General features: G+C 31.6%; 4 protein-coding genes and 1 pseudogene across 4 annotated transcripts; 4 read left to right on the plus strand and 1 right to left on the minus strand.

The window, feature by feature from the left end:
• The first annotated feature begins 2,530 nt into the window (after positions 1–2,530).
• On the plus strand, positions 2,531–6,757 carry LOC145166999 (Protein kinase superfamily protein). The gene is made up of 3 exons (XM_079086073.1): positions 2,531–3,772; positions 5,221–5,295; positions 5,407–6,757. The coding sequence occupies exons 1-3, from the start codon at positions 3,034–3,036 to the stop codon at positions 6,711–6,713; spliced, it is 2,121 nt and encodes a 706-aa protein (XP_078942199.1). The 5' UTR covers positions 2,531–3,033; the 3' UTR covers positions 6,714–6,757.
• Positions 6,758–9,126: 2,369 nt separating this feature from the next.
• Positions 9,127–11,304, minus strand: LOC145164409 (nuclear pore complex protein NUP62-like; annotated as a pseudogene).
• A 1,189-nt stretch (positions 11,305–12,493) lies between these two features.
• LOC145164410 (replication protein A 70 kDa DNA-binding subunit A-like) lies at positions 12,494–15,187 on the plus strand. The gene is made up of 11 exons (XM_079083129.1): positions 12,494–12,559; positions 12,736–13,006; positions 13,117–13,210; positions 13,292–13,419; positions 13,495–13,579; positions 13,716–13,853; positions 14,027–14,146; positions 14,227–14,347; positions 14,432–14,614; positions 14,794–14,862; positions 14,960–15,187. The coding sequence occupies exons 1-11, from the start codon at positions 12,494–12,496 to the stop codon at positions 15,185–15,187; spliced, it is 1,503 nt and encodes a 500-aa protein (XP_078939255.1).
• A 3,044-nt stretch (positions 15,188–18,231) lies between these two features.
• Positions 18,232–23,408, plus strand: LOC145164411 (uncharacterized). The gene is made up of 8 exons (XM_079083130.1): positions 18,232–18,244; positions 18,385–18,552; positions 18,652–18,897; positions 18,998–19,433; positions 19,522–20,462; positions 20,671–21,801; positions 21,932–22,660; positions 22,783–23,408. The coding sequence occupies exons 1-8, from the start codon at positions 18,232–18,234 to the stop codon at positions 23,406–23,408; spliced, it is 4,290 nt and encodes a 1,429-aa protein (XP_078939256.1).
• Positions 23,409–25,981: 2,573 nt separating this feature from the next.
• LOC145164412 (wall-associated receptor kinase-like protein) lies at positions 25,982–26,710 on the plus strand. Its single transcript, XM_079083131.1, has one exon. It carries the CDS (start codon positions 25,982–25,984, stop codon positions 26,708–26,710), a length of 729 nt encoding a protein of 242 aa, XP_078939257.1.
• Positions 26,711–27,071: the final 361 nt, after the last annotated feature.

Below are 27,071 nucleotides of genomic sequence, written 5' to 3' on the forward strand. Positions count from 1 at the left end.
GGGTTATTTTTTGTGTTAGTGTGGGATTTTCCAGTTCTGCAGCCGAGCATCTAGTTATTTATCAGCGGACTAAGGTGAATTTCTCACTGTATCAATGGGTCGAAGGCACCAAGGCCGACCCATTAATTGTGATATATGATGCTAGCTATATTTGTGATATGTGTAAAAAGACTTGGATTTGGCCCCTGGCAATTGTATGAAAGACCAGGATGTGGCCTCTGGCATCTGTATGATTAAATGTGGATTAAATGTGTGCTTACAATTATGGATTAAATGTGTTTCAGGTACTTCTGATGGTCGCGGGAAGGCGAGGCTTGATCGTACACATTCGTCGGGAGATTTTGTTATTGGATATTTTGGGACACTCTGATATTTTGATGTAGAGTTGTATTTTTCCATTATGACCTTTATGGGATGGTTTTATGAAAACTGTTATTCTATGGATTTAAAAATGAAAATTTTGGTTTGCAAATTTGGATGTTACATCTTGACACTATTAACATTCGTAATTATTGAAAAAATATAAGGATTTTTAGTTATGACAATCATGGATTCATGATTCAAACTCATGTGTGTCAAAACTCAAAATTAAATGATTTGAAAAAAATAAAAGGTCGATAATTTTTTGTTATCGGATCGGGTTATAAATAGTAACATATAAGGCAATTGTAGTTTTCATAACAAAGATCAAAACGTAATATCTTTTGTAAATTTCTAAAAAATGGTACACAACAATTATTGATATTTTTAAAACAATCTTCTTTTTGAATGACCGAAATTTATGAAAAACGTAGTAAGAAACTAGCAAAAATAACAACATACTTACAAAGTAATAGCTAATATAGGAAGTACAATAACTTAATCTAATTGACTTTCAGTTTATGAAATCTATGAACAGACAAATTAAACGAAAAAGCACAATTTTATCAAAAATCATATCTTGACAAAACTCTTTAGCTCCAAACATGCCGCATTTCGATACACCAGAGCACCCATATCATTGTCATGCGCATTGCTTCCAATGCTGACTTTTACATACCAACAAGTTACGAGTATCTACCCACTTAAAAACCTCTGGGATGTGAAGAAAACTCGGCAGTAGGAAATCAGCCCACCTAACCATATTCCAAACTTGAACCACAACATGACAACGCGAAAAAAATGTGTTGTGTATCTTCTATATGAGTGAGATATAAAGGGCACATATTTAATCCAACCCAATACCCATTTGGTCCAAGTTATTTCTAGAAGGGATCAGATCTAAAAGCAATCTCAAAAAAATGTTTTATCTTTAACGGTAAAAAAACCATTTTAATCGTGTGTGTACCACCATTAGGAAGAAATAGTAGAGATCTCCATAACTATCTAGACTCCACACCATTTAAAACAATCTATAATTGTATAATTGATAATACTGCATAACACATCTTTTTTTAGTATATAACACTAGACATTCATTCACAATTTGATCATTCATCTTATTGCATAAAATCATTTTTATCGGTGGATGTTACAACAAATAAAATCAATGCTAAGTTTAATAGAATATATATCATTGGATATATTATGTGTTAGTTTGTTCCAATGTCATGTCTTGGAACCCGTTACGATACAATTTAACCATTTTAAGTAGATAATCTATTTTAAATGTCTATGAACTAAGGTTCTAAAAAACTCGTCATGATGCATCATGACTCAAAGGCTTGTATCTGCCGTCACGCTTTAACAAAATGTCGCTTTAAATCATATATGTATATAAAAATGAATTATATATATATATATATATATATATATATATATATATATATATATATATATAAAATTGTCACCTTGAGTCACGTCTTACAAATGGCACGGCTCATCATAACTCGTAAACGCTTGAGGCTAAACATTGCTGCTAAATAACGCCTTATATTATTTAGAATTTTGAACACACCTCATGTCCAATTTATATTCGCCCTTGAGTTATGGTGAAATACTCAAATTATGTCTCATTTTAAACGTTAGTTTATTATAACAAATATAACACGTCTCTTTGTTCTAAAGCAATGACAATTCACATAAATATTGGGGTTTAAATGGCGATAAGTCTATTTCTTTTTTTCTTCGAGTCTCTTTAAAGCAAATCGATGATGGACGATATTCACCACCAACTCTACTGTCAATTTAGTTTTCGTCGACCACTAACAAACAAAAAAATATTTGCAATGAGATTTTACAAATATTGGTTGGGATTAAGCCATAAATGGTAAAGAAGGAGTTGGTTTAACCTTTGATTTTGGTATCTTGATGTCTTGTACCATGTATTCTAGTGATCGTACACTAAAACTAAAATTCAAATACAAATTCAAATCCACTCGGGTAAAATGTTTACCAGATTGGAACCGAAAATCTAAATCGGGAGACTTTAAATTTTTTTTTTTTATAAAGGACTAAAAATGAACATCTAAATAGTTGATTACCTTAAATCACATTAACCCTAAATCTAACTCAAAATGGAAATATATAATACCAATCTCAAAAAGTACAACTGTAATTTTACAAAAGGCGCTAACCCGACTTCATCACATGTCATTTATTAGATTTCTCCCCCTCATTCATTCATTCTTCCCATAAGTAAAACTTCGCCGGAAAATGTCCCGGAGTCTCCCTCTCTCCGCCGTATGATCTTATCGTCTGGTTTTCCATCAGCCAATAGGAAGAACTGTTGGAGCTCTTTAATGGCTTCCCCTTTTTAATCCTTGAATTCAATTTGTATCTTATCAGAAGTCAAATCACCTCTCTCTCTCTCTCTCTCTCTCTCTCTCTCTCTCTCCGGGTTTCCATATCTCGGAGCTGCATCAATTACCGTTTTCACCAGAAATCATCATATCTCTCTGTTTTTCTCGGCATTTATGAAGGAAGCATGAAGTTTCTCAACAACATCAACTAAACCACTTTAATGACCTATCAAAGTCAAACATTTTCTCTCTCTCAATTTCAACGTTCCCCGATAAAATTTCTGCCACAATTCAATTCCAAAAGTATTCAAACATGATTTTTCACCTCCTCTTCTTTTCCGTGATCCTAATAATATCAACGCCATCGTCAACATCTGCTCAAGCAAACTGTAATCGGGTTTGTAGTAGTGGAAGCGGTGATCGGCGAAATACAGTCTCCTACCCCTTCGGATTTAGCGATGGTTGTGAAATTCGTCTGGATTGTTCCGATGGAGAGATCCGTTTTGGTGGATACACCGTTCAGAATTTAACCAGAGATCATATATCGATTATTCTACCGGCGAATTGCAGTCGTTCGTTTGAAGAAATTAATCGCTTCGATAACTCAAACTTCGCTCTCACTTCACGAAACGCATTACTGTTGGAAGACTGCAGGGCGAGGTTGAATGATTGTATAGTGTCGACTAGTTTAGTTGAGAGTCGTTTCAGCATACAACAGTGTGATTCGACGATTAATCGGAGCATGAATTGTTACTCTGAGGATAATTCTCGAGAAGAGTTCATTGATTTGACGGAACTGAAATCCGCCGGTTGTGAGGTTTTGTTGTCGTCGGTGACGATTGATTTGAACGCGAACAGTTCACAGGGATTGCCGGTGTCGTTGGAGTTTCAGTCGTTGGAATTGGGTTGGTGGGTTCACGGCGACTGCGGTTGTCATAAAAACGCGGTTTGCCGGAATGTGTCTCGTGTGAATCAGACAGTGGGCTACCGGTGTCACTGTAATGAAGGATACGACGGTGATGGGTTCATCGCCGGCGATGGTTGCCATAGAGGTTAGTTCCCTTTCCAACGACCACCACTTTTACTATTATCATTTCTTTTACGACAATTTAAAAAAAAAAAAAAATCATGTTTTAAATCCTTTTTACGTGAAAAATCACTAAAAAAATTTGTCACGAAGATTTTTTTTATGTATAAATAATTATTATCCTACCAAAATTCAGTAAAAATTTTCAAATGTTTATATAATGGCAAAAAAAATACAATATTTTGTTTTAGGTATATTCATTTAATCATTTTAATAAATCGTGTCCTTGTAATTATTTCTAACCAATTTTAGTTGGTAAATTAAGATTTAAAAAAAAATTATAGATGGAATTTTTATTAAAATGTAAATCTTTTTTTTTTCTAAAGTTTACTGAATATTTTAATGAGTAAATCATTTGATCATAATCACTTTTCATTAAATATTCTAAACTAAAGTACAAACATTGATTTCATACCTTTCCCCCTTTTTTTTATTCTTGTTGATTAGAAAATTGAAAAACTAAGAATAAACTTTAATTATGTGCATATGACGCATAATTTATGGATTAATTCAGAAGAAAAGAAGTATGATACCATTATATTCGGATAAAATAATGTACAAAAGTCAGAAACTATGACAGAAAAATAATCAACTAATCCCTTAATTAATTAGCATTATTAATTTATTACTTTTTTTATACATGGAATTTATTTGAAGGGCCACCAATATTGATTTACTTGTGGTTTGGTCAAAGGGTATGAGTCGTCATTTTGGAATGAGTAGGAAATTTAAAAAAATTGAAACGGAAGGGACTCAATATTCTCAACTCTTTCATGTGAACAAATAGTTTAGTAGGTAGCATAAATATCTTTCCAATTTATAATCAATTTAATTTTTCATTTATATATTAGAATGTTAATACACAAATTAACAAAAAGGATTGTTACATAAATAGTTATGTTTTATTTTTTATGGATGATTTAATGGCGTTTGACTTTTGACTATTTCTTTGTGGGATGAATATGTGGACTTTTAGACGATTGTAATCGAATATCTAATCTATCTTCATAAAATGATGCGATTCCAACATGTAGTTTGGTAGCCTTGATTTAACAAATCTTTGATTGATGGTGGGTTGTAGGTTGTTTCTTATGATGGTTTTGGTTGACTTTTTAATGATAATGGGGGAATTAACATTTGATTTTTTATTATTCAAGAGATATATTATTGTTTTGTTGAGAAAATTCAAAATTCAAAATCATAATCAAAGTAATAAATAAACATTTAAAACGAACAAAAATTAAATTGGACACTCCTTTAAATTCGTTTTTACTAGTATTTATTAAATTTTAAATTTCATTACCTTTTATAATTTTTTGAGGTCTCATTAAAAACTTATATTTTGATCTATCAAAACTACGGTTTATCCTTTAAGTTTATTTTATTTAATTTGTCGACATTAACTTGCAACAGTCTCGAATTGTGGCGCTTCAAGGTACATGTCTGGTCGATGCGGTGAAACATCAAGAGTTGGTGTGCTTATTGGAGGTAAAATTCGCAATGCTCCCTTTAGTCGGTCACACATTTTATCAAACAGTTGATGTGTTTTCATTAGTCAGATGTTTTACCAAACACTTGGTGTACATTTCTTACTCTCAGGTATAGTTGCCGGAGCTTCTCTAATGTCAACGTTCGCACTCGTTTGCTACTGCCTTAGAAAACGAGCCGCTTCTAGAAACCTCCGGAGTGCAAGACGACAGTTCTCTGAAGCCACCGCTAGCTTCAGTGTCCCATTCTACCCCTACAAAGAAATTGAACGCGCCACAAACTCTTTCTCTGATAAACAACGATTAGGTGTCGGAGCATATGGTACAGTGTACGCTGGAAAATTAACCACCAACGAATGGGTGGCGGTGAAGAAACTCCGACAACGAGACACAGACGGAAACGACCAAATCATGAACGAAATCAAACTAATCTCCACCGTAAACCACCCTAACTTAGTTCGCCTTTTGGGATGTTGCATCGAAAAAGGAGAGCAAATTCTCGTATATGAATTCATGCCAAATGGAACGCTTTCACAACATCTACAAAGGGAACGCGGGAAAGGTCTCCCATGGACAGTTAGACTCACGATCGTAACCGAAACCGCACACGCGATTGCTCACCTACATTCGGCTATGAATCCGCCTATCTACCATAGAGATATCAAATCTAGCAACATACTTTTGGATCATAATTACAACTCTAAAGTCGCCGATTTTGGTCTTTCTAGATTGGGAATGCTGGATGATTCCCACATCTCAACCGCTCCACAAGGCACACCAGGGTACGTCGATCCGCAGTACCATCAAAACTTCCATCTTTCAGATAAAAGTGACGTGTATAGCTTTGGAGTTGTTCTCTTAGAAATGATCACCGCTTTAAAAGTGGTTGATTTTTCTCGGGATCATAGTGAGGTAAATTTAGCGTCTCTTGCTATAGATAGAATCGGGAAAGGTTGTGTGGATGATATAATTGACCCGTTTTTGGACCCGAATAAAGACGCGTGGACACTTTCGTCAATTCACAAAGTGGCGGAATTGGCTTTCCGATGTTTAGCATTTCATAGAGATATGAGGCCTTCGATGATGGAAGTGGCGGATGAGTTGGAAGAGATTAAGGTTAGTGGGTGGAACACGGTTGATGATAATATGACAATTGGATCATTATCATCGGTTTCTTCATCACCGTATAACGCCAGTGAGAAATCAATAGGCGGAAGTATCATAAAAAAGGTGGCAGGAGTGGCGGCAATTGGTAGCCGTAGGCTTAGTGTTATATCAGACTGTTTAACAATACAAGATGAAAAAGATGCAAGTAAAGATAAAGATAAAGATAATTCACCCGTTTCTATACAGGATCCATGGTTAAGTGAGCATAGTTCACCTTCAAGCAACAGCTTGTTAGGAAATATTGTTAGGTGACCTGTAAAATAAATCATTTATGAAAGAAGAAATCTTTGATTTAATTATTTTTTTTTTATTTTTTTTATTTTTTTTTGTAATTTGATAAAAGAATTAATTATTATTTTGTTACATATATTTTGAATTATTTAACCTTGACTTCTCGGGTCGGATACTTGGTGGACTTTTCTAGTTCCAGCATTTGCAAACTGACTGACAACTCTGGCAAGTGGGATTGATGGTCTTGAAGTAGCAAGTGCATTAATGTTTTCCATGAAGTATTTTTTGGGCAGCTTGCCCATTACATTCCCTTCTTCATTTCATTACCATTTTTATCCATAAATGCAAAATGTGGGATACCCTCAAAACACCAAATTCCTCGACTTCTTGTTCCCATTTCGTGTTGTCAACATTAAGCATAACGATATTTACTTTGTTCATATAGATTAAAAGAGGCTTTTCATATATACCTAGTCAACATATTTTCGTGGTATCTTCACTTGATAATTTTTTAAGACTTTTTATTTTAAACATCCATGTAATGTAACATAAAAACACACCGAACCAAGGAGCATTGGTTTTTGCCAAATAGAAAACCAAACCGTCGGTTTTTGTATTTGTTTCGGTTTTGGTTTGTTTCACTTTGTTGTTTTTTTAAATCTGTTTTGTTTTTGTTTACCACTACCAAAATGTTTTTAAGTTAATGACACATTTAGGCCATCGTTCACTAGAAGTTTCTACTATTCTTGATCTTTTAGTTAGATTGAGAAGAGTCATCTCCTACGTAAATATCGACATGTTGTGGGCACACCACCCTCTATTCTCAGCAAGAGGCAAAAAATGCCTTATTCGGCAGTTGCTCGCTGAATCTTTTTCCTGTGGCAAGTGTTTGGAAGATGTGAGTAACGATAGGTTGCATAATTTTCATATTTGAAAATTACACAAAGCCCCTTGGTCCATAAAAAAAAATGATTTAACCTTTCTTTTCTTTTATTTTTACTTGTTTTTATAATTTTATAATTTTTTAAAATATAAAATAAATTAAGGTCCGACTCCCCGAAAAGCATTGGCGGAGCTTATATATGGCCAGGGGGGCTGTGGCCCCCCCTATTTTTTTTTAATAATTAGTCCATAAGTATTAAAAGAGTTACATATTATGCCCAAAAACTATAAAGTTTGACTTTGGCCCCCCCTGTTCTTCAATTTTTATAAAAATTTTATTTTCGGCCCCCCAAATCAAAACTTCAAGCTCCGCCACTGCCCAAAAGGCCAAGAGACCCAACTCCCACCCTAGCCTAAAGCCTTCTCCCCTCTCTTCTATTTCTTACTAGGTAAAAACCCGTGGAACCCACAGGTGTTAATGTTAAATAGAATTTAAAATTTAATTGTGTATTAAATAATATATCATTAAGTTAGAAAACTTATATTGTATTTTTTTAATAACTTTTTGATTTGTAAGTATTTAATTACACAATAAATGGTAAGTATTAAATTAAAAATGGAGATTTTTAAAACCCTTACTTTTTACTCTTTCTTAATCGTTCATGGTGTTAAATTAAAAAAAAATATTTAAATAAAATTAAAGGATATAAAATAATGAAATATACATTCAGTGGTTCTGTGATCTCACAAACAGTTTTTAAAGGGAAATCCCTTCTAAAATCATCTATATAACAGTAGAAATATTGAATTTTTATTCCTCTTCCCCGTACTAGTAGATGTTAAAAATTAGGATTTGAAGACCACAACTTTCCCAAGGGTTTGTAGTGTGTACAAAAATAGCCCCTGTTTAACTTTTTTTTTCATTTTTATATTGGATACAATAGCAAAGTAATTTTAAAATACATTTCTATAATAGACACATTAACAATTATAGATATAGAAAAAGTCACATATATAGATACAAATACGCATAAAAAATGGTCCTTGTTAAAGTACATTGCTATAATAAACATATTCAACTCTATTTACACAAGTAAAAGATGTTGGTTACCAAGATTGGCAAAATAGATTTCAATATATGCGTTGATGAATTTATTTAATAATAATAGGTTGTTTTACAGAATAGTTACAACAAATAAGACTTTCCAAAGGATTAAAAACTCAAACTGGTTGATGTACTACCAACATACAGAAAAAAAAAAAGAATAAATAAGAATTAGAGTGACCAACATACAAAATTGAATATCAGAAAAGAATTATATTCAAGTATATTGCTATAAATGGAAGTAGAATGCGTAACTTATAAAAAATTACATTTATAAAATGCCGATCTATAAAGTTCACAAAATTTTATAAAACGTGCAGTTGCCCTAACACAATGAAAGATTATAAGTGATAATCTTTATGGAAGCATGTAGGAGAAAAATTTTAGGCTGCAACTCAATCACAACAGAAAAAGATAATTATATACAACCATATTATGCAAAGATAATTATGACTTTTTGAACAAAGTAGATGCGAACACTTCTGTAAAATCAAATGTTGATGTCATTGCAGAATAAGATACAGATAATGCAGATGAACTGATAGAAGGAAAAAGATGAACATAATACAAAATTATAGAGTAAATAAAAACTAACCTTGATGTTATCTTATTTGTTGTTCGTGATGAAAGGAAGGGTTGGAGACAAAATTTTCTGCAGAAGTAAATTGTACACTCAGGGAAAATGAAAACTTCAATTTATAACAGATATATTTTTTATGGATATCTCCATAAAAAATATAATGATTAAGGAATTCAAAAATTAAATCTCTGATTGTATGGTATAAATATCCGTGTAATCCCTATAATTTGTGTTAGAGTAAGTTGGAAAATTGACAAATTAACAAATATATTGATATTAGATACCGATTTTAAAGGGATTTGAATTTAAATGATATATAATAACAATAATAACATAATAACAATATTTTCATAATATATTTACGTTTCTTTAATCATTTGAGCATGATCCATGACTAAAAATTCAAAATTTTCTAAAGGTTAATTTACAGAAAACAAATAACACATATTAGGGTAAATAACAAATTTGGTCCATGTGGTCATTATAAAATTTTCACAGTTAAATGTTGACTTTGACGACACTGGGACCAAAATTGATAGGAAATTAAAAAAAAGGATTGGATTTCAAAAGGATGTTTGTGGAACCAGCAAGATGTTTATATTATTTATAATTTATAATTTAGTTATATTTTTGATTTTCAAAGTAAGTTGTTATTTTTGTAATTACAAAATTAAATATATAAATACAACCTTTTTGTCGATCCACATTAATGAGCTGAGTTGATTGTTAAGGATCCGAACCACCACATCCAGTGGGGCCATACCCATACCATCACTTGCTTCAACTTCTCCCGCCTATTATTATATCCAACATAAACATATTCAAATTAATCATTTTTTTTTACTTTTCAAAGCTGTTTTTTGCATTGCCAAATAAAAAATAAAGATAAATAACCTGATTGACATTAAGAGTCTAAATAACAGACTTTATTTGTTCGGTCATTTGTTCCATTTCTCTCTCTGTGAATTCAGCTTGCTCATACCTGAAATTTAGCAAATGAAAACAATAAGAACCGCCTTGTTTGTAATATGCAAAAGACATAAATGCCCTCGACTCCAGAAACTTACATTGCATCTCTGGTTGAAGCTGCTTCATCATCAAGAAGTAAGTCATGTTCATCTTTGTATATTCGCTCAGCTTCTTCTTCCACACATTGTAAAGACTTGTCAAACTAACAACAACAATTTGTCTAATTATTATTATTATATACCAATTTACAACAACTACCACCCACTGAATCAGTATCATAATATTCAAAGTACCCCTTGCTGATGAGTCTCGATAAGTTCAAGCTGGCGCTCATGGTTTGATTGGGTCTCAACAACTTTAACAACTTCTGCCTGTTTGTTTTGTTTCTAAACAAAATTCAAAATCAATAAATAAATAAATAAAGGTGGATGGAAAAACAAAGAGCTATTTTTTCATTTCCACTCTTGAGTTTAAGTTTAAGAATAAAAAAGAGTGGGTACAACAACCTACTTACATCTTGTCCCAGTCAGCAAGTGCATTAGCTTGCTTTCGGAACTTTCCGGTTTTTTCCTGGAGCTCCACATTCCACTCCTTGATGATCTTTAAACAAAAGAAGAAGCCCAACCCAAAATAAATGTATTGATGTGCTCAAATTTCACAATACAACAACCTACTTACATCTTTCTAACATTAATATTATAGGTTGTTAACATACTTTATTTTTGCATCTATCTACCATTATATTCATAGGACTTTGTATTTTAGCCAGAATAGCAATCAAGTAGTAGCATTTGTTGTTACCATTCAAGGAAATTAAGATAAAAAATTTGTACCTCCTCAACAGTCTTTCCAGTAATTTCAGATGGTAACTTTGGTGCAGGAACAACAGCTGTGCCAACACTCGTACTTGTCCTACAGACAATCACATGACTTTGCAATTTATTTTTATTTTTTTTAAATCTCTAGAATCTATTCTTAATAAAAGAGTACTTTGGATGCCAAGTGTCCCTCTTTTGCACCTCCAACTTGACACGTGTCTTTACCAGGGAACTCTTATGCATCAAATTCCCGCCCATTCTTTACACCAAAAAATCGAGAAACAGCCCCTAAAAATCAGCAAAAAATCGAGAAACAGCCCCTAAAAATCAGCTCACATATTTTCAATTACCTGCAAATAAAAACTCATATCAATCCTATTTTTATGGTCAAAATATCGATAAATCAGCATCGTGGATTTAAATCAGCTTCTTTAAATCCGCATTATCAACTCCTGGAATCAAATGAATGCAAATCGTTGACTACAATTTCGTTTTTTTTTCTGCCAATTATTTGTAGATCATAATCATAAATCTGTACCGAATTCCAAATTTAAATCAATTACCCACTAATCAAATCCATAAAAATCAGGAATAAAATATGTGCTTCATTAGTCTCTGCATATTTATATATACCTATCGAATTGCACATAACCTTCTACTGGTTTGCCCTCCAATTTTCAGTTTCTTATCTGCTCTGCTCTACCGATTTGCAAAATGTTAGTAATACAATCTTTTCATTTTTTTTTATTTTAACATCAAACTCTACATCTATTTCAGTAGTTTCGATCATTCTTTGTTCTCTTTTTTTTCCGGTAGTTTCAATCATTCACAACTCATAATATGTTCAATTCTATGTTCACATCAATTAATTGACTTTCATTCTTGCTATGTTTGCAGCAAATGCAGTTACTATTTTAAAAGTTGTTATTTTTTCGTTTTTTTTTCTTGGCAATTATTTTCAGATCATACTCCTCTACCTCTTTTTAAATTTAAATAAAAGCAAATTTATTTATGTAAAATACAATATGTAATCTTTAATTCGTTTTTTTATTTCAGCCAATTATTTTCAAATCAAACTGCACAAATAGTTCCATTTTTATGCAATTTTTATTCTCTTTTTTTCTGTCTTTGTGTTCAAACTGGAATTTGTTGTTTTTCATTTCATTTTATATATGTTATTTGTTATTTTAACTTGTAACTTCACATTTCCATCTTTTCATACATTCTTTGTTTTCTTTTTTGCATGTCTTTCTATTCAAACTGTAATTCGTTTCTTTTAATATCAAATTGCACAAATAGTTCCGTTTTTTCATACATTTTTTGTTCTATTCTTTCTGTCTTTGTCTTCAAACTGGAAATTGTTGTTGTTTAATTCAATTTATATATGTTATTTGTTATTTTACCTTCTAACTAAACATTTTATACATACTTTATTCTTTGCAGATCAATGGCACATCCAGATGTTACTTTCATTGCAGATTTGGATGTACTCAAAGATGATTCAACTATCAAAGTCAGAGTGATAAACCTATGGAACCTTTTTTTCATTCTATAACAATGCTGAACTCTTCTCTATTGAGTTAATTTTGATAGATGAACAGGTATCTATCAAGTTAACATTATATATTCTTTACACATTAAAATGTAATATGATTTAATTATAAATTTTATATATTATATTTCTTTTAGGGTACCAAGATACAAGCAAATGTATTAAGAAAATACATCTACCGATTCAAAAACATTGTAAAAGATGGCTTGGCATTTTACATAAAATGTCCAAGCTTTGCATCACAAAAGATGGGTGCTTTCAGGTTAACTCAACAGGAACATAAACTTAGTTTTCTTCATGACACTGTTGTTACTGAGTGTCATGACTTTTCTGGAACTACATTTGGTTTTGAGTTTGTTGATTACCAGTCTATTATCTCATTGGCCCATCCTGAAAACACTGCTATCGGTTAGTTGCATTTTAATATAGATTAATTATGGGCAATTTTTTTGTTTGAATATAATATTTTATCTTTACATTAATAACAATATTTCATTGATATTTGTTGTTGTTAATAGATGTTATTAGATTAATCGTTGCATTTGGTGACATGGTGCGAGACAATGCTGATATGAAAAAACACAGGCTCAACCTCCAAATCCAAGATGCAAAGTTTGTTAAAATTTATTTTTATTTTTGTATATTAGATTATATAATAATCATTTCATTTAATTTAAAACTTTTATTTCTTAGTGGTTTGCAACTGAGTGTCAATTTGTGGGGTGATTTTGCTTACAAAATGCAAGGCTTTCTTGATAACAACCCGCACAATCTTCGTATCATTGTTATCATTCAATTTTCAAAACTTAGTATTTGGAGAGGTATATTGTATTATTTTCTTATTAAATATTATTCTATAATCATTACACTAACACTGAATAACATCTTTTTTATAGATCGCCCCACAGTTAACACCTACTTTACCGTGTCAAAGTTGTTCATTAACACTGACATTGATGAAATCAATGATTTTAAGAAAAGGTAATTTATGTTATCATTGTAATTTCTACAATTAACTTTCTTGTGAGTAATATTACTTAATTTATGTTATTACATTCTAATTTCTACATCCAAATCTTATGTGACTAATATTTGTTAATTTGATTTTATCTAACAGTTTGGATGGAGATGATCGCCCGGATTCATCCATGAATACAATGACACTTATGATGTCTAATAAGGTTTCTGAACATGATGATTTCATGGTTAAGTTTCAGTTGAAGACTATTGCTGATGTTTCTGAACTTGTGGAGGTGCGATTTATATATACTTTATTATCAATATAACTCTACTTTTTTTGTTATGCATATTTATTTATTAAAATAAAATTAATATGCAGAAAAATACATTCATTATCATGGGCACTATAAACGGAATTTTACAAAATGAACCATGACATTATTTGGCATGTACAAATTGCAACTACAGAGCATTTCGGCCTCCTGGTGCAGACGATCAACCTGATGGAAATGGTTTAATTGGAGCAACTAATGGTTATGAATGTCATAATAAGGACTGCAAAAAAACTGAAACTTCAGTTATTCCGAGGTTATTAATTTCCTCCTGAATCAGTTAAACCTATGTTATATTTCATATATATAAATATTATTTTGGAATTTTTTTTATAGATTTATGATTCCGATACGTGTGCAAGAAAGTACTGGTATTGTTACCTTAACCATGTTTGAAAGAGATGGAAAGTATCTTTTGAAGAAATCAGCCTATGAACTGTTTAAAAAAGCAGTGCAGGTGGTGCACCATAAATAAAATTAATTAATACATTGACTTTATATATTTACTTTAACCAAACTTTTTTTACTTTTATTATTGTAGCTTGGTTTTGGTACTGCTTTTTATCCCGGAGAGATAAATGCACCGAAAGGTTTGAAATTGACTTTTAAAATATCAATCAAAAACTTCAACATCTCAAAAAAGAACAACCAATACAGTATATGTAGAGTCAGTGATGATGAAAAGTTGATTGAAGAACTGGAAAATAAGTTTACCGCTTCCCAGGTCATTATATTATTTATTATTATTATTAAGATTTTGAGATTATTATATTTTTTGTGTTTTTATGTATACATAAACCTTATTGTATTTACTAAATAATAGTCTAAATATTTGATATAAATGTTTACACGTTTATTTAATATGCTGACCTATGTTCATATTTTTTATTATTTATTATGCAGGTTGGTAATTCACAGTCATTTGATATTGGTGAATCTGATTTTGAAACACAAAATAATAGGACTTTGAAGGTAGATGTACACATTATATTTGTATCTAATTATTATATAAATATTAGTTCGCTTTATAAATTAATTAATTAACTAAGTACAATTGTTTTCTGTTTAGGATCAAATTTCTGGGACAGACGACAACATAACACCTTCCACAGTTGATAAAAACTCAGCAACAAGTCCCATGAAGAGTTTCAATACACAAACAGTTTTGAAGAGAAATTTGGAAGAAGTATTTGATTTGGAGTTGAATGAAAAGTTATCATCATCAAAAACTCCAAAAATTTCACCAGAAGGACGCATTAACCAGATTGTGAAGGTCAAGTTGGAAAAAAGTGGCTGAGTTATTATTTTAATTTGAAGTTTCATAAGGTAGTGGACCATGGCTTTTAAACAAGATTTATGCATTTTATTTTTCATTCGGTACTTTGATATTATTGTTTGGAAGTTTCAAACATTTGTTGGGGATGATTGTTTTTTAATGGTATGTTTATCGTGCATTCTTAATATTTTATGAATTTATGATTTAGAAATTATTTTGTTGTTTAATAAATCTTTTTAAACCTGTTTTTCATGTTATCAATGCATTAAGGTAAAGAAGATCACAATAGAATGTTAACTGCAATATACTTTCATATTACTAAATTTCCAAATCAATTATGTAAAAGAGTACTTGATGCAATCTATTATCTTTTTGACTATTAGTAAATATTCATACCATTATTAAAAGTATTAAGTACCTTTCACTAATAGTCAGACCATCAAGTTGCTAGATTGTGAAGATTCAAACTTTGTTTACTTTTTGAAGTACAAAATAGGCATAATGACACAACTATGATTGTTTGTATGAATACGCATAATTTTGTAAATTTCATTCTGAAAATTAGAAAAATGCAAACAGTATACATAAATTGTTTGTTATATGTAGAGATGCACTAAAGGGTAAAATCGTCAAATTTCAAAATTGTTGGAGGTTCTCAGCCATCTCTTCTATTGTTTGAATTTCTCTTTTGTTATGACTAATATCTGCTAATATATAGGTAAGAAAAATTCAATTTTTTGGTGTTTGGGTGTGGTTAAAGACATTCTTGGAATGAAAAAATATTACCCATCCAAACTGTTCCAGCTGAGACAAAAAGCCCTTCTTCCTTAAAAACAGGAAGAGACTCACCAGTAAGCATAGACTCATCCACAACACTTCTTCCAGCAATAACTTTCCCCTGAACACAAGAATGTGGCATCCCATCCAAGCTCAGTGTTAAGAAGTGAGATCTAGAAGATGGAGAATGTATTAGTAGTATAAAACATGTAATGATGTGATGATGAAAAATTGATAAAAATAGGATGTCCATGAATGAGAAGCTTACAACACTTATCATAAAAGCAGCAATGGATCCAAATCCAACAAGTGAGTTCATATTTGGAGAGCCCTTAAAGAATGCCTTTAGACCATCATAAAGCAAACCTGAGAAAAGTTTCATTGGATATAAATCATATGATCAGATGGATTATTGACAGAATTTCAAAATTGTTTCTTCAGGTATGAATTAAAATTTAAAACCAACCTCTACTGTATACCAACAAAGCACCAATAGCTAAACTGCCTTTGAAATAGGAATTGTGAAAGAATATTCTTGGAATGGGATGCCATCTCTTCTATTGTTGTAATTTCTCTTTTGTTATGATTAATATCCGCTAATATATAGGTAAGAAAAATTCAATTTTTTGGTGTTTGGGTGTGGTTTTAACTTTAATATTCGACTTATTTCTTAGATGTAATTGATCACATAGAGATCATATGTATTATACCTAAAATTGAAACCCTAAATATACAATTATACAAATGTCATATAATTTGGAAGGTATATCAACTACAGTAACTGTTTTATTTACTCATATATTATCCCGTGATTTATTTTGCACCAAATTATGTATAAATTTTCGCAAATTCAAAATTCAAATATTTAAACAAATACTCAAATTTCAAAATTCGAACCAAAAGCATATCTACCTGATTGTGTTTCCGCTCTTAAAGAATTTCAAGGCATTCCTTTGAACAACTTCAGTTTTCGCTAATATCTTCAAATACAACATTTATGGAGAAATAAAATCAGGTAAGATTTCTTTGACAAAATGTATTTTCTGTTACAAAAACTAAGATTAACAATCAATTGATCTTCTCTCACCTCCGATCGTGATTTCTTCAACCGCCAAAGCTGCGTTTTTTCAGTCTCTGAGTTCGACATCGGCTATTACTGTATGTAAGCTTCTCTTCACTTCAAATTTCTAATCGGTTGTGTAGTAATATATTTCTTCATCGATTTAGATGGAGAAACTTTGACACCGTTTTAGATTTTCATCGGTGGTTCTGGAGATATGTATGTAATCGATTCTAGGTCTGGTTTGTTTTACATCGCTTCTTTTACAGACAAAGGGGAAAGGGGGAAATATTGGGATGCCGACAAATGTTAAGTGAAAATAATTTTTTTGATAAATAAAAAATGTTGAATATGCTAAAAAATGATTAAAATGTTTTTTTTATTTGTTTCTCATTTTTTCAAATTAAATATTTACATAATTTTCATTACTATATTTCCCCGATTAATGTAGGCAATGTATGTAAATTAACTGATAACCTATAAAAAAATTTATAGGTCGTATCTATTAATTTGCTTATATTTATATATATCATTATATAATATTAACTATTATTATTAATTTATACATAAAAAAATGTCTTAATTTATAAATAAAACATCTTAAATATATATATTATATATAACTAACTCATTACCCATTATGATTTAGAACTACCATTTGTTTGCTATTTTATTATTAATCAATTTTTTAATTAAAGTTTATACGTATTACATAAGTTACTAATCATCTGTAATGGGTATTTTCAAATTATTAATTTTTTTAACGTTATTTTTTTATTATATATCAAACAAGAACATGGATGCCACATACGCTAGAGAAAGAAGAAAAAAAAGAAAGTTATACTTGGATTATAAGAAATCCAAGAAAAACAATACCGCGTAATCGTCTCAACATATACCTATTGCACATGCTATTCCTTTTAGTGAATATGGTAATTTCTTACTTTGTTTTACATATGTAATATGTTTTATTTATTTATTTTTAATGTGTTCTTCATAATTATTTTAAAAATAAATAAACGTTTATAAAATATAATATATTGAACTTTATATAACTAAACGACGTTAAATTATTTACTATTATTTTACAGGTTCAATTAACACTACATACTCTACTAACGCTAAAGAGAGGAGAAAAATTAGAAAGTTATATTTGGATAATAAAAAATCCAAAATAACTTCTAATACATCTACGCATCAAAAATCTTCTATTACACGTGTTTCTAACATGTCGAATAATGGTATTCTTATTCATTCTTTTTACAATTATTTTTAACTATATAAAATATATCAAAATTTTGTATTATTAAATTTATTCTCTTTTTAAAAAATTAAAATTATGTGTTTTATTACTAACTATTTTTTTCTCATTACATAACAGATGTCTACAATCGTCGTCGTCATTTAGTATCTATAGATAACTACAGAAACGTTACATCAGATAAGGAAAACCAAAAGTCAGTCAAATCATTTGTATATCAACATACAACTATTCATTCTCCTTCTACAAATATAAATGTTAGAACTCCCTTATCTAACATTTCAAATGGTATGCATTTGTTTATAGACAAATTCTAAAACATATGTTTCGTATTTATATAATTTATAAAAATTCTTAACGTTATAATTAATATTTTTATTTTCTCAGGAAATTATATTTTCAATAATAACATTCAAACACCGCTATCTATTAACAATGATAATTCGGTGTTTGATATTGGCATGACATCCACCGGTCGTTCAACCATCATTCAAAAATCTTCATCAATCAAGTTACCAAGAGGAAAACATCAATTAAAAAGGAAGGCTACACATATATGTGCTATACCTATGTTTGACTTGACATTAGATGAAAATATTAATGATGCCCATATTATTGAAGATGTTTTCCGCGGTACTTCGATAGGTGATCATAATTATATAAAATTTAATATTATTTATTTTTTATTCTTTATTTATATTCATGAATTTTTATTATTTATGGAATTCAACAGATTACTTGGATCATGGAGACCAGATTGTTATATGCCAGATGTGTCATGCAAAACTATGGACAGATGAATCGGTTAGAGGGAAACAAAAAAGGAATACATCTTATTCCTTATGTTTTGGTTACGGCAAAGTTGAGCTACCACCTTTAAAAGAAGCACCGTCATCTTACAAAAATCTTTACCGTTCCGTAGATTCTAAAAGCCAATACTTCATGAAGAACATTCGACGTTACAATTCAATGTTTTCATTTACATCAATGGGAGGCAAAGTTGATTCATCTATCAACACAGGCAATGCACCATACATATTCAGACTTAGCGGTCAAAATTATCATAGTATGGGAAGTCTTCTACCTACAGGTGGATCAAGACCAAAATTCTGTCAGTTATACATATATGATACGGAGAACGAGATTTCAAATAGATCGACAAGTATTGGGTATATTTTTACAATCAACTTCAATAAATATTTTCACTTCATTTAATTTTATTTACTAACAATAATTATTTTTTTATAATATTTTCAGTGGATCAACAAATGCTTCTACATCAAGTTCAAGACCATATGATCTCCCGATTATAGAATTTTTGAAGGTTATGTTAGATTCAAACAATGCGTTGGTGAAGTCTTATCGGATGGTAAGAGACAGTCTTCATGAAAATCCTGGCTCTAATTTGAAGTTAAGACTAATCGGAAAAAGAGAACAAGATGGAAGGACGTATAACTTACCAACTTCTTCTGAGGTAGCCGCTTTAATTGTTGGTGACATTCATGATTCAATTGAAAAAAGAGACATCATTGTTGAAACCTCATCGGGATTACTAAAGCGTATCAGTGAATTACATCCTTCTTACCTTGCTCTACAGTATCCATTACTATTTCCATATGACGATGATAGTTACAGAGTTGACATCCTTCATAGAGGTATTACATCTTCAAGTAACAGCAAGCGCCCGACATGTACGATGAGAGAATTTTTCGCTTATAGAATTCAAGATAGAGATCAATCATTCTCACTAATTCTTAATGCAAAAAGGTTGTTCCAACAATTTTTAGTTGATGGTTATACCATGATTGAAAGTGAGCGATTATTTTTCATACGTAAGCAACAAAAAATTCTTAGATGTGAGACTTATGAGAATCTGCGTGATCACCAAGCACATGGGAGTACAGATATTTCGGACGTTGGGCAACGTGTGATCTTACCTTCTTCATTTACCGGTGGTGCACATTATATGATGCAAAACTATTTGGATGCCATGGCGCTATGTAAATGGTTTGGATATCCAGATTTTTTCATAACCTTTACGTGTAATCCAAAATGGCCAGAAGTTCAAAGGTTTCTTAAGGACACTCCACTTCATCCAGAAGATAGACCGGATATATTATGTAGGTTATTTAAGATTAATTTGGATGCATTTATTAAAGATTTAAGGGAAAATGAAGTTTTTGGCAAGGTTCAAGCAGGTATTTACAATTATACTTATATATATATATATATATATATATATATATATATATATATATATATATATATATATTCTTTAGTTGCTAACTTGTATCATATTTTTTGTATTTTTATATGCAATGGTTTACATAATTGAATTTCAAAAAAGAGGTCTGCCTCATAGTTATATATGTCTGTTTATGCATTCTGACTGCAAGCTTCCTACAGTTGAATATATCGATCCACTTATTTCTGCTGAGATTCCAAATATTGATGAAGATCGAGAATTATATTCACTTGTCAAGGAGTTCATGATTCACGGTCCATGTGGAGCTGAAAATTTCAATTGCCCATGCATGGTAGACGGAAAGTGTTCTAAAAACTTTCCAAAGCAATTCTGTAATCATACTTCAGTTGATCCAGATGGTTTTCCCTTATATAGGAGAAGAAATGATGGAAATTTTATTGAAAAATCTGGTGTTCAGTTAGATAACAGAAACGTTGTTCCATACAACAAATATCTGTTAAAACGATACCAGGCACACATCAATGTTGAATGGTGCAATCAAGGATCTTCTATAAAATATTTATTTAAATATATAAACAAGGGTCCTGATAGAGCGACTTTTGCTATGGTGCAAAGCAATAATGATTCTGATAAGAACGATGCAGTGGATGAAATCAAAGAATACTATGATTGTAGATATATATCTGCATGTGAAGCATCGTGGCAGATTTTTAAATATGATGTTCATTATAGGCATCCTGCTGTGATTAGACTACCTTTTCATCTGCCTGGTCAACAACAAGTTGTATATGAGGCAGACGATGATATTGAAGATGTTCTTGACCGGCCTTCAGTTGCTTCTTCAATGTTCATATCTTGGATGAAGTGTAATGAGATCAATAAAGAAGCACGAAAGCTTACATGTGTTGAATTTCCTACCAAGTTTGTTTGGAAACCTAAACTTCAAAGTTGGCAGCCAAGGATAGTTGGATATTCTATTGGTAGAATTCACTCCGTTTCACCTAAGCTTGGCGAAGCATATTTTTTAAGAATTCTTTTAAATAAAGTGAAAGGTCCAAAATCCTTCGAAGAAATTCGCACAGTCAATGGTGAAATATGTTCTTCTTTTAAAGATGCATGCTATAATCTGGGTCTTTTGGATGATGACAAAGAATACATCGAAGCAATTAAGGAAGCAAGTCTTTCTGGATCTGGTTTTTATCTACGTTTCTTATTTGCTACGATGTTATTGTCCAACAGTTTGTCTAAACCAGAGATTCTATGGGAAGACACATGGGAATACTTGTCAGATGGAATTCTTTATACTCAACAAAAGAGATTAAAGTCTCCAGGTATTGTATGTTTATTACATTATTATTAAAATTGTATCATATAAATTTCCAATATGCACTCAATTACATTTTATGTCCCACTTAATCTCTTTTTTAGTATGTTGTAAGTAATATAGTATTGTTCGTACAGGTTTATCACTAAACGAAGATCAAATTAAAAACTTGACTTTGTTTGAGATAGAACAAATTTTACTCCGAAACAATTCCAGTCTCAAAGACTATAGAAGGATGCCTTACCCAGATGCTGATTTGGTTTCATCTTCAAACAATCGTTTGATAGCCGAGGAGTTAGATTATGACATACCAAATTTGAAGAATGAGTTTGATCGCCTCTTTGTTTCATTAACCGACAAGCAACGCAACATTTTTCTTGATATAATGGCTAAGGTTAAAAATAATAAGGGAGGTGTATTCTTTATTTATGGTTATGGTGGAACGGGTAAGACATTTCTATGGAAGACAATTTCTGCAGCAATTAGATCCCAAGGAGAGATTGTTTTAAACGTTGCTTCAAGTGGGATTGCTTCATTATTATTGACTGGAGGCAGGACAGCACACTCTCGGTTTATAATTCCCATAAATCTTACCGAGGATTCTTTTTGTAGAATAAATCCAAAGAGTGACCTTGCGAGTTTAGTAAGAAAAGCCTTATTGATCATTTGGGATGAAGCACCCATGGTACACAAGCATGCATTTGAAGCTTTAGATCGAACTTTGAAGCATATATTAAGATTTGTTGATCATACAAACTCAAATATTCCATTCGGAGGGAAAGTGGTTGTTTTTGGAGGTGATTTCAGACAAATTCTACCTGTTGTTCCGGGTGGCAGTAGACAAAACATTGTTAATGCTTCTTTAAGTTCTTCGTATTTATGGCAACAATACAAAGTCCATAAATTAACAAAAAAACATGAGGTTAACTGTTGGAAGCGATTTATCTGCTGTTCATCGAATAACGGGTTTTTCGGCTTTTGGACATAGGAGAATGTAATCTTGGTGGTCCGAATGATGGTGAAGCAACTGTTGATATTCCAGAAGACATTCTCATTAATGATCCATGTGATCCTATTGGTTCATTAATCAATTTTGTATATCCTTCCATTCTTGAAAACTTCAACATTGTGGGTTATTTTCAAGAAAGAGCAATACTTGCTCCCAAGAATGAAGTTGTCCAAGAAATAAATGATCGGTTGCTAAAATTGATTCCAGGAGAGCAAAAAGAATATCTACGTTCAGATAGCCTTTGCCAATCTGAGTTTGTCCATGATCAGTTTGATGCAAATTTATACTCACCTGATGTTTTAAATGGTCTTAAAATCTCAGGTATGCCAAACCATAATCTCATTTTAAAAGTCGGTGTTCCAGTTATGTTATTGAGAAACATTGATCAGAAAAATGGCTTATGCAATGGCACTAGACTACAGGTCATATCTTTGGGCAAACGAGTTATCGAGGCAGTTATCATATCTGGAAGTAATATTGAAAACCGGACTTTCATTCCAAGAATGTCTTTAACTTCTACTGAAAACAAGATCCCGTTCAAATTCCAAAGAAGACAATTTCCATTGGCTGTATGTTTTGCAATGACAATTAACAAGAGCCAATGACAGTCTTTATCTAAGGTTGGATTGTTTCTCAAGGATCCTGTTTTTACACATGGCCAATTGTATGTTGCTTTATCTAGAGTTCAAAGTAGAGAGAGATTAAAATTGTTAATTTTAGATAACCATGGTAGACTATCAAATAAAACATTAAATGTCGTGTATAAAGAAGTTTTTAGAAATTTATAAAAACTTTGTACAACTTTATTATTTATATCAATTTATGTTTATGTTTTATTTAAATTTATAATGCATTATACAAAATGATAACTTTCTAACATATCTACAAATACAAATTGCTGTTTTGATATTCAAACCATTATAATTTCTTAATCTCAACCAATCGTTATATCACTATGAAATTTTAGACAAAACATTGCTCAATAATTAAGTTATAAGTTAATTGAATTATTTTTAAATTTCTTTCCCGTGGTGTCCACGGGTTATAACCTAGTAGTATGATAAAGATGAACTTGGTCTTTATAACTTGAATAAAAAAATGGTATATATGTTGAGATATTGTTGTGATGACTGACCCTGACCCGCTAGTGGAATTCTTTCAAATAAATAAAATTATAACTACCACTTAACCAAAAAGGAGTCAAAAAACTAAGAGCCAACTAATTAGTGGTAAAAGTGGACCCAAGATGTGGATAAACAATGATATTAATAAATAAACATAATTTGTAGTGTCACAGGGATAAAGACAAACGCAGGTTGATTAATAAAAAAGTGTGGCGATACAAAACATAAAATATATAATTAATTCTTTTAGTGTAATTGTAGAATTTTTCTCATGTATTCCAAAGTAGGACCCAAGAGTCTCCGCTGGACAAAGTGCAATTAATATGTAACCACAATTTTGTGGTCGTAGTTTGTTGACTTGAGTAGCTGCAAATTTGTCAAACACTGTTGGAAATTTTAAGTTTCCAAGAAATCGCAATTGACTTTTGTATATTTCTTATAAATGCAAGCAAAATTGCATACACATAGAGACCAATAAGCAAATTTACTCAGCTGAAATATAAAGATATCGGATATAGAAGGAAATTGCTACACTTGACTAAATACACAATAAGATGATGAATCTCCGGAAGATCTTTAAAAAAGGGTACTTCAGGAACATCATAAACTTCAGAATGTACAAATCTGAAATCAGATTTTGTTTATTGGCCAATTAAGAAAAACAAAGAAATGGATTTTTGATGGAATGAGGAGTACTTTGGGCATCCTACATCAGTTATGCTATATTTAGTTTAGCAATCAAACAAACAATTTTCAATTTTGAAATTGGTATTTACATATTATTTTTCGATTAAAAATCCTATAACTGCTTCAAAAGTTCCAATAAATATATTATACATACAAAAAGAAAACAATGTCAAAACCCTAAAATAATAAATACTAACTAAAATTGAAGTAATTCTAAGTTTGACATTAAAAGTTAAAATATCACAGTTACCAGAGGAGGAAGTATCGTGTATCAACAGTTTTAGGTCATAAACAATCATACAAAATATCTCCTTGTATACGTTCTACATTCCCATGACACAAGGATAAAATATGCTAAACTCAGCAATAATCAGTGCCAATTTTAAAAAAAAAACGATTACAATTTTAGCAATAAGAAGTATTACAAGGTTGTTCTTCTATTTCGGAAGGCCATTCAAAGCAATCTCACAATCCATGTATTCATATAGATTGAAGATGAAAGTTGAAATTGTATTCAATAAACCTAATCAAGTTGGAATCGAAGATAAAGCTTGAAAAATCGAACATGCAAAGTCAAAAATCGAAGTTGAAATCAGAAATCGAACCCTGTGGCAGGAGGTAGAACGTCGTCGTCGGTGTGTCTGGCCGGATCAAGATGTGGGAGTAATAGATTAACCTAGATGAGTAAAGTTGCGCAAAGAAGATCGATGTTTACCCGAACGGAAATTGTGGCGCCGGTGGGCATATGGGCGTCCTCTTTACCATTGATGAGGGAGTAATCGCAATTCAACATAAGCCCTAGTATATATGAGAAGAAGAAACATCGGAGAAGTATCGGAGGTAAAATGGAGTTTATCGTAATCGTAATTGTAACGTAAGGATAAGGGCTAAGGAAAAGCGCAGTGTCGGTATTTCACTTTACATATTCGAGCAGGAAAAAATGATTGGTAGGGGCTTAGAAATTACCACCTGGCAAGAAAGCTCTTGTTTATTAGGATAGGAGATTTGTACATGAGGACTAACAAATGAACATCTAAAATCTAAATAGTTGACCATCTTAAATCACATTAACTCTAAATTTAATTTAAAAAGGAAAAATACCATCTCAAAAAGTACAACTGTAATTTCACAAAAGGCGGTAGAATGACACATTTACATTCAAATGTCATTTATACGATTTCTCCCCTTCATTTCATTGTTCACAGAAGTAAAACGTCGCCGGAAATTGACCCGGAGTCTCTCTTTCCGGCTTTCCATATCTAGGAGCTGCAACAATTAACGTTCTGGCCAGAAATCATCATCTCTCTGTTTTTCTCGGCATTTATAAAGTTCTCAACAACATCAACTAAACCGCTTTGTATTCAAACATGATTCTTCATCTCCTCTTCTTTTCCGTGATTCTAACAATTTCATCGCCGTCGTCAACATCTGCTCAAGCAAACTGCAATCGTGTTTGTAGAGGCGGAGCTGGTGGTCGGCGGAATAAAGTTTCCTACCCCTTCGGATTTAGCGATGGTTGTGAAATTCGTCTCGATTGTTCTGATGGAGAGATCCGTTTTGGTGGATACACCGTTCAGAATTTAACCAGAGATCATATGTCGATTAGTCTACCGGCGAATTGCAGTCGTTCGTTTGAAGAAATTAATCGCTTCGATAACTCAAACTTCGCTCTCACTTCACGAAACGCATTGCTGTTGGAAGACTGCAGGGAGAGGTTGAATGATTGTATAGTGTCCACTAGTTTAGTTGAGAGTCGTTTCAGCATACAACAGTGTGATTCGGCGATTAATCGGAGCATGAATTGTTACTCTGAGGATAATCCTCCAGTAGAGTTTATTGATTTGACGGAATTGAAATCCGCTAGTTGTGAGGTTTTGTTGTCGTCGGTGACGATTGATTTGAAGGAGAACATTTCACATGGATTGCCGGTGTCGTTGGAATTGGGTTGGTGGGTTCACGGCGACTGCGGTTGTCATAAAAACGCTGTTTGCCGGAATGTGTCTCGTGTGAATCAGACGGTGGGTTACCGGTGTCACTGTAACGAAGGATACGACGGTGATGGGTTCATCGCCGGCGATGGTTGCAGTAGAGGTTAGATCGCTTTCCGTGAATTTTTTTTGAAAAGAAAACAAAATTATTAAATACATTTGTCACGAAAAAAATCATGGGTGGTTTTTTTTTTATAAATGATTATCTACTAAAATTCGTTAAAATGTTACAAATGCTAATATAAATATAATTTATTATACATACACAATTGTTACAAAAACTGAAAAACATAAATAACATGGCAAAATAGTACACCATTTTGTTTTTAGGTATATTGAAGGGTAAATGCCACAAAAAACATTATGTTTACACAGAAATTCGATTTTGACACCGTGTTCTTTTTTTGTGTCAATTTTGACAATGTGTTATTACTTTTTTACTAAATGTAACCATATGACCTACTACAGT

This window comes from Lactuca virosa, chromosome 3 (assembly GCF_052849685.1).
Source record: "Lactuca virosa cultivar CGN04683 chromosome 3, Lactuca_virosa_CGN04683_v6, whole genome shotgun sequence".
Classification (NCBI taxonomy): Eukaryota; Viridiplantae; Streptophyta; class Magnoliopsida; order Asterales; family Asteraceae; genus Lactuca; species Lactuca virosa.

Bases quoted from the DNA above. Each gene is read 5' to 3' on its own strand.
- LOC145166999 (XM_079086073.1), top strand. From the start codon at position 3,034: ATGATTTTTCACCTCCTCTTCTTTTCCGTGATCCTAATAATATCAACG. The intron at 3,773-5,220 runs GTTAGTTCCCTT...AACTTGCAACAG, and splicing joins CGGCGATGGTTGCCATAGAG to TCTCGAATTGTGGCGCTTCA. The intron at 5,296-5,406 runs GTAAAATTCGCA...TCTTACTCTCAG, and splicing joins AGTTGGTGTGCTTATTGGAG to GTATAGTTGCCGGAGCTTCT.
- LOC145164410 (XM_079083129.1), top strand. From the start codon at position 12,494: ATGGCACATCCAGATGTTACTTTCATTGCAGATTTGGATGTACTCAAA. The intron at 13,007-13,116 runs GTTAGTTGCATT...TGTTGTTAATAG, and splicing joins TCCTGAAAACACTGCTATCG to ATGTTATTAGATTAATCGTT. The intron at 14,863-14,959 runs GTAGATGTACAC...TTTTCTGTTTAG, and splicing joins AAAATAATAGGACTTTGAAG to GATCAAATTTCTGGGACAGA.
- LOC145164411 (XM_079083130.1), top strand. The intron at 18,553-18,651 runs GTATGCATTTGT...TTATTTTCTCAG, and splicing joins CTTATCTAACATTTCAAATG to GAAATTATATTTTCAATAAT. The intron at 22,661-22,782 runs GTTCTTCGTATT...TTTTGGACATAG, and splicing joins CATTGTTAATGCTTCTTTAA to GAGAATGTAATCTTGGTGGT.
- LOC145164412 (XM_079083131.1), top strand. From the start codon at position 25,982: ATGATTCTTCATCTCCTCTTCTTTTCCGTGATTCTAACAATTTCATCG.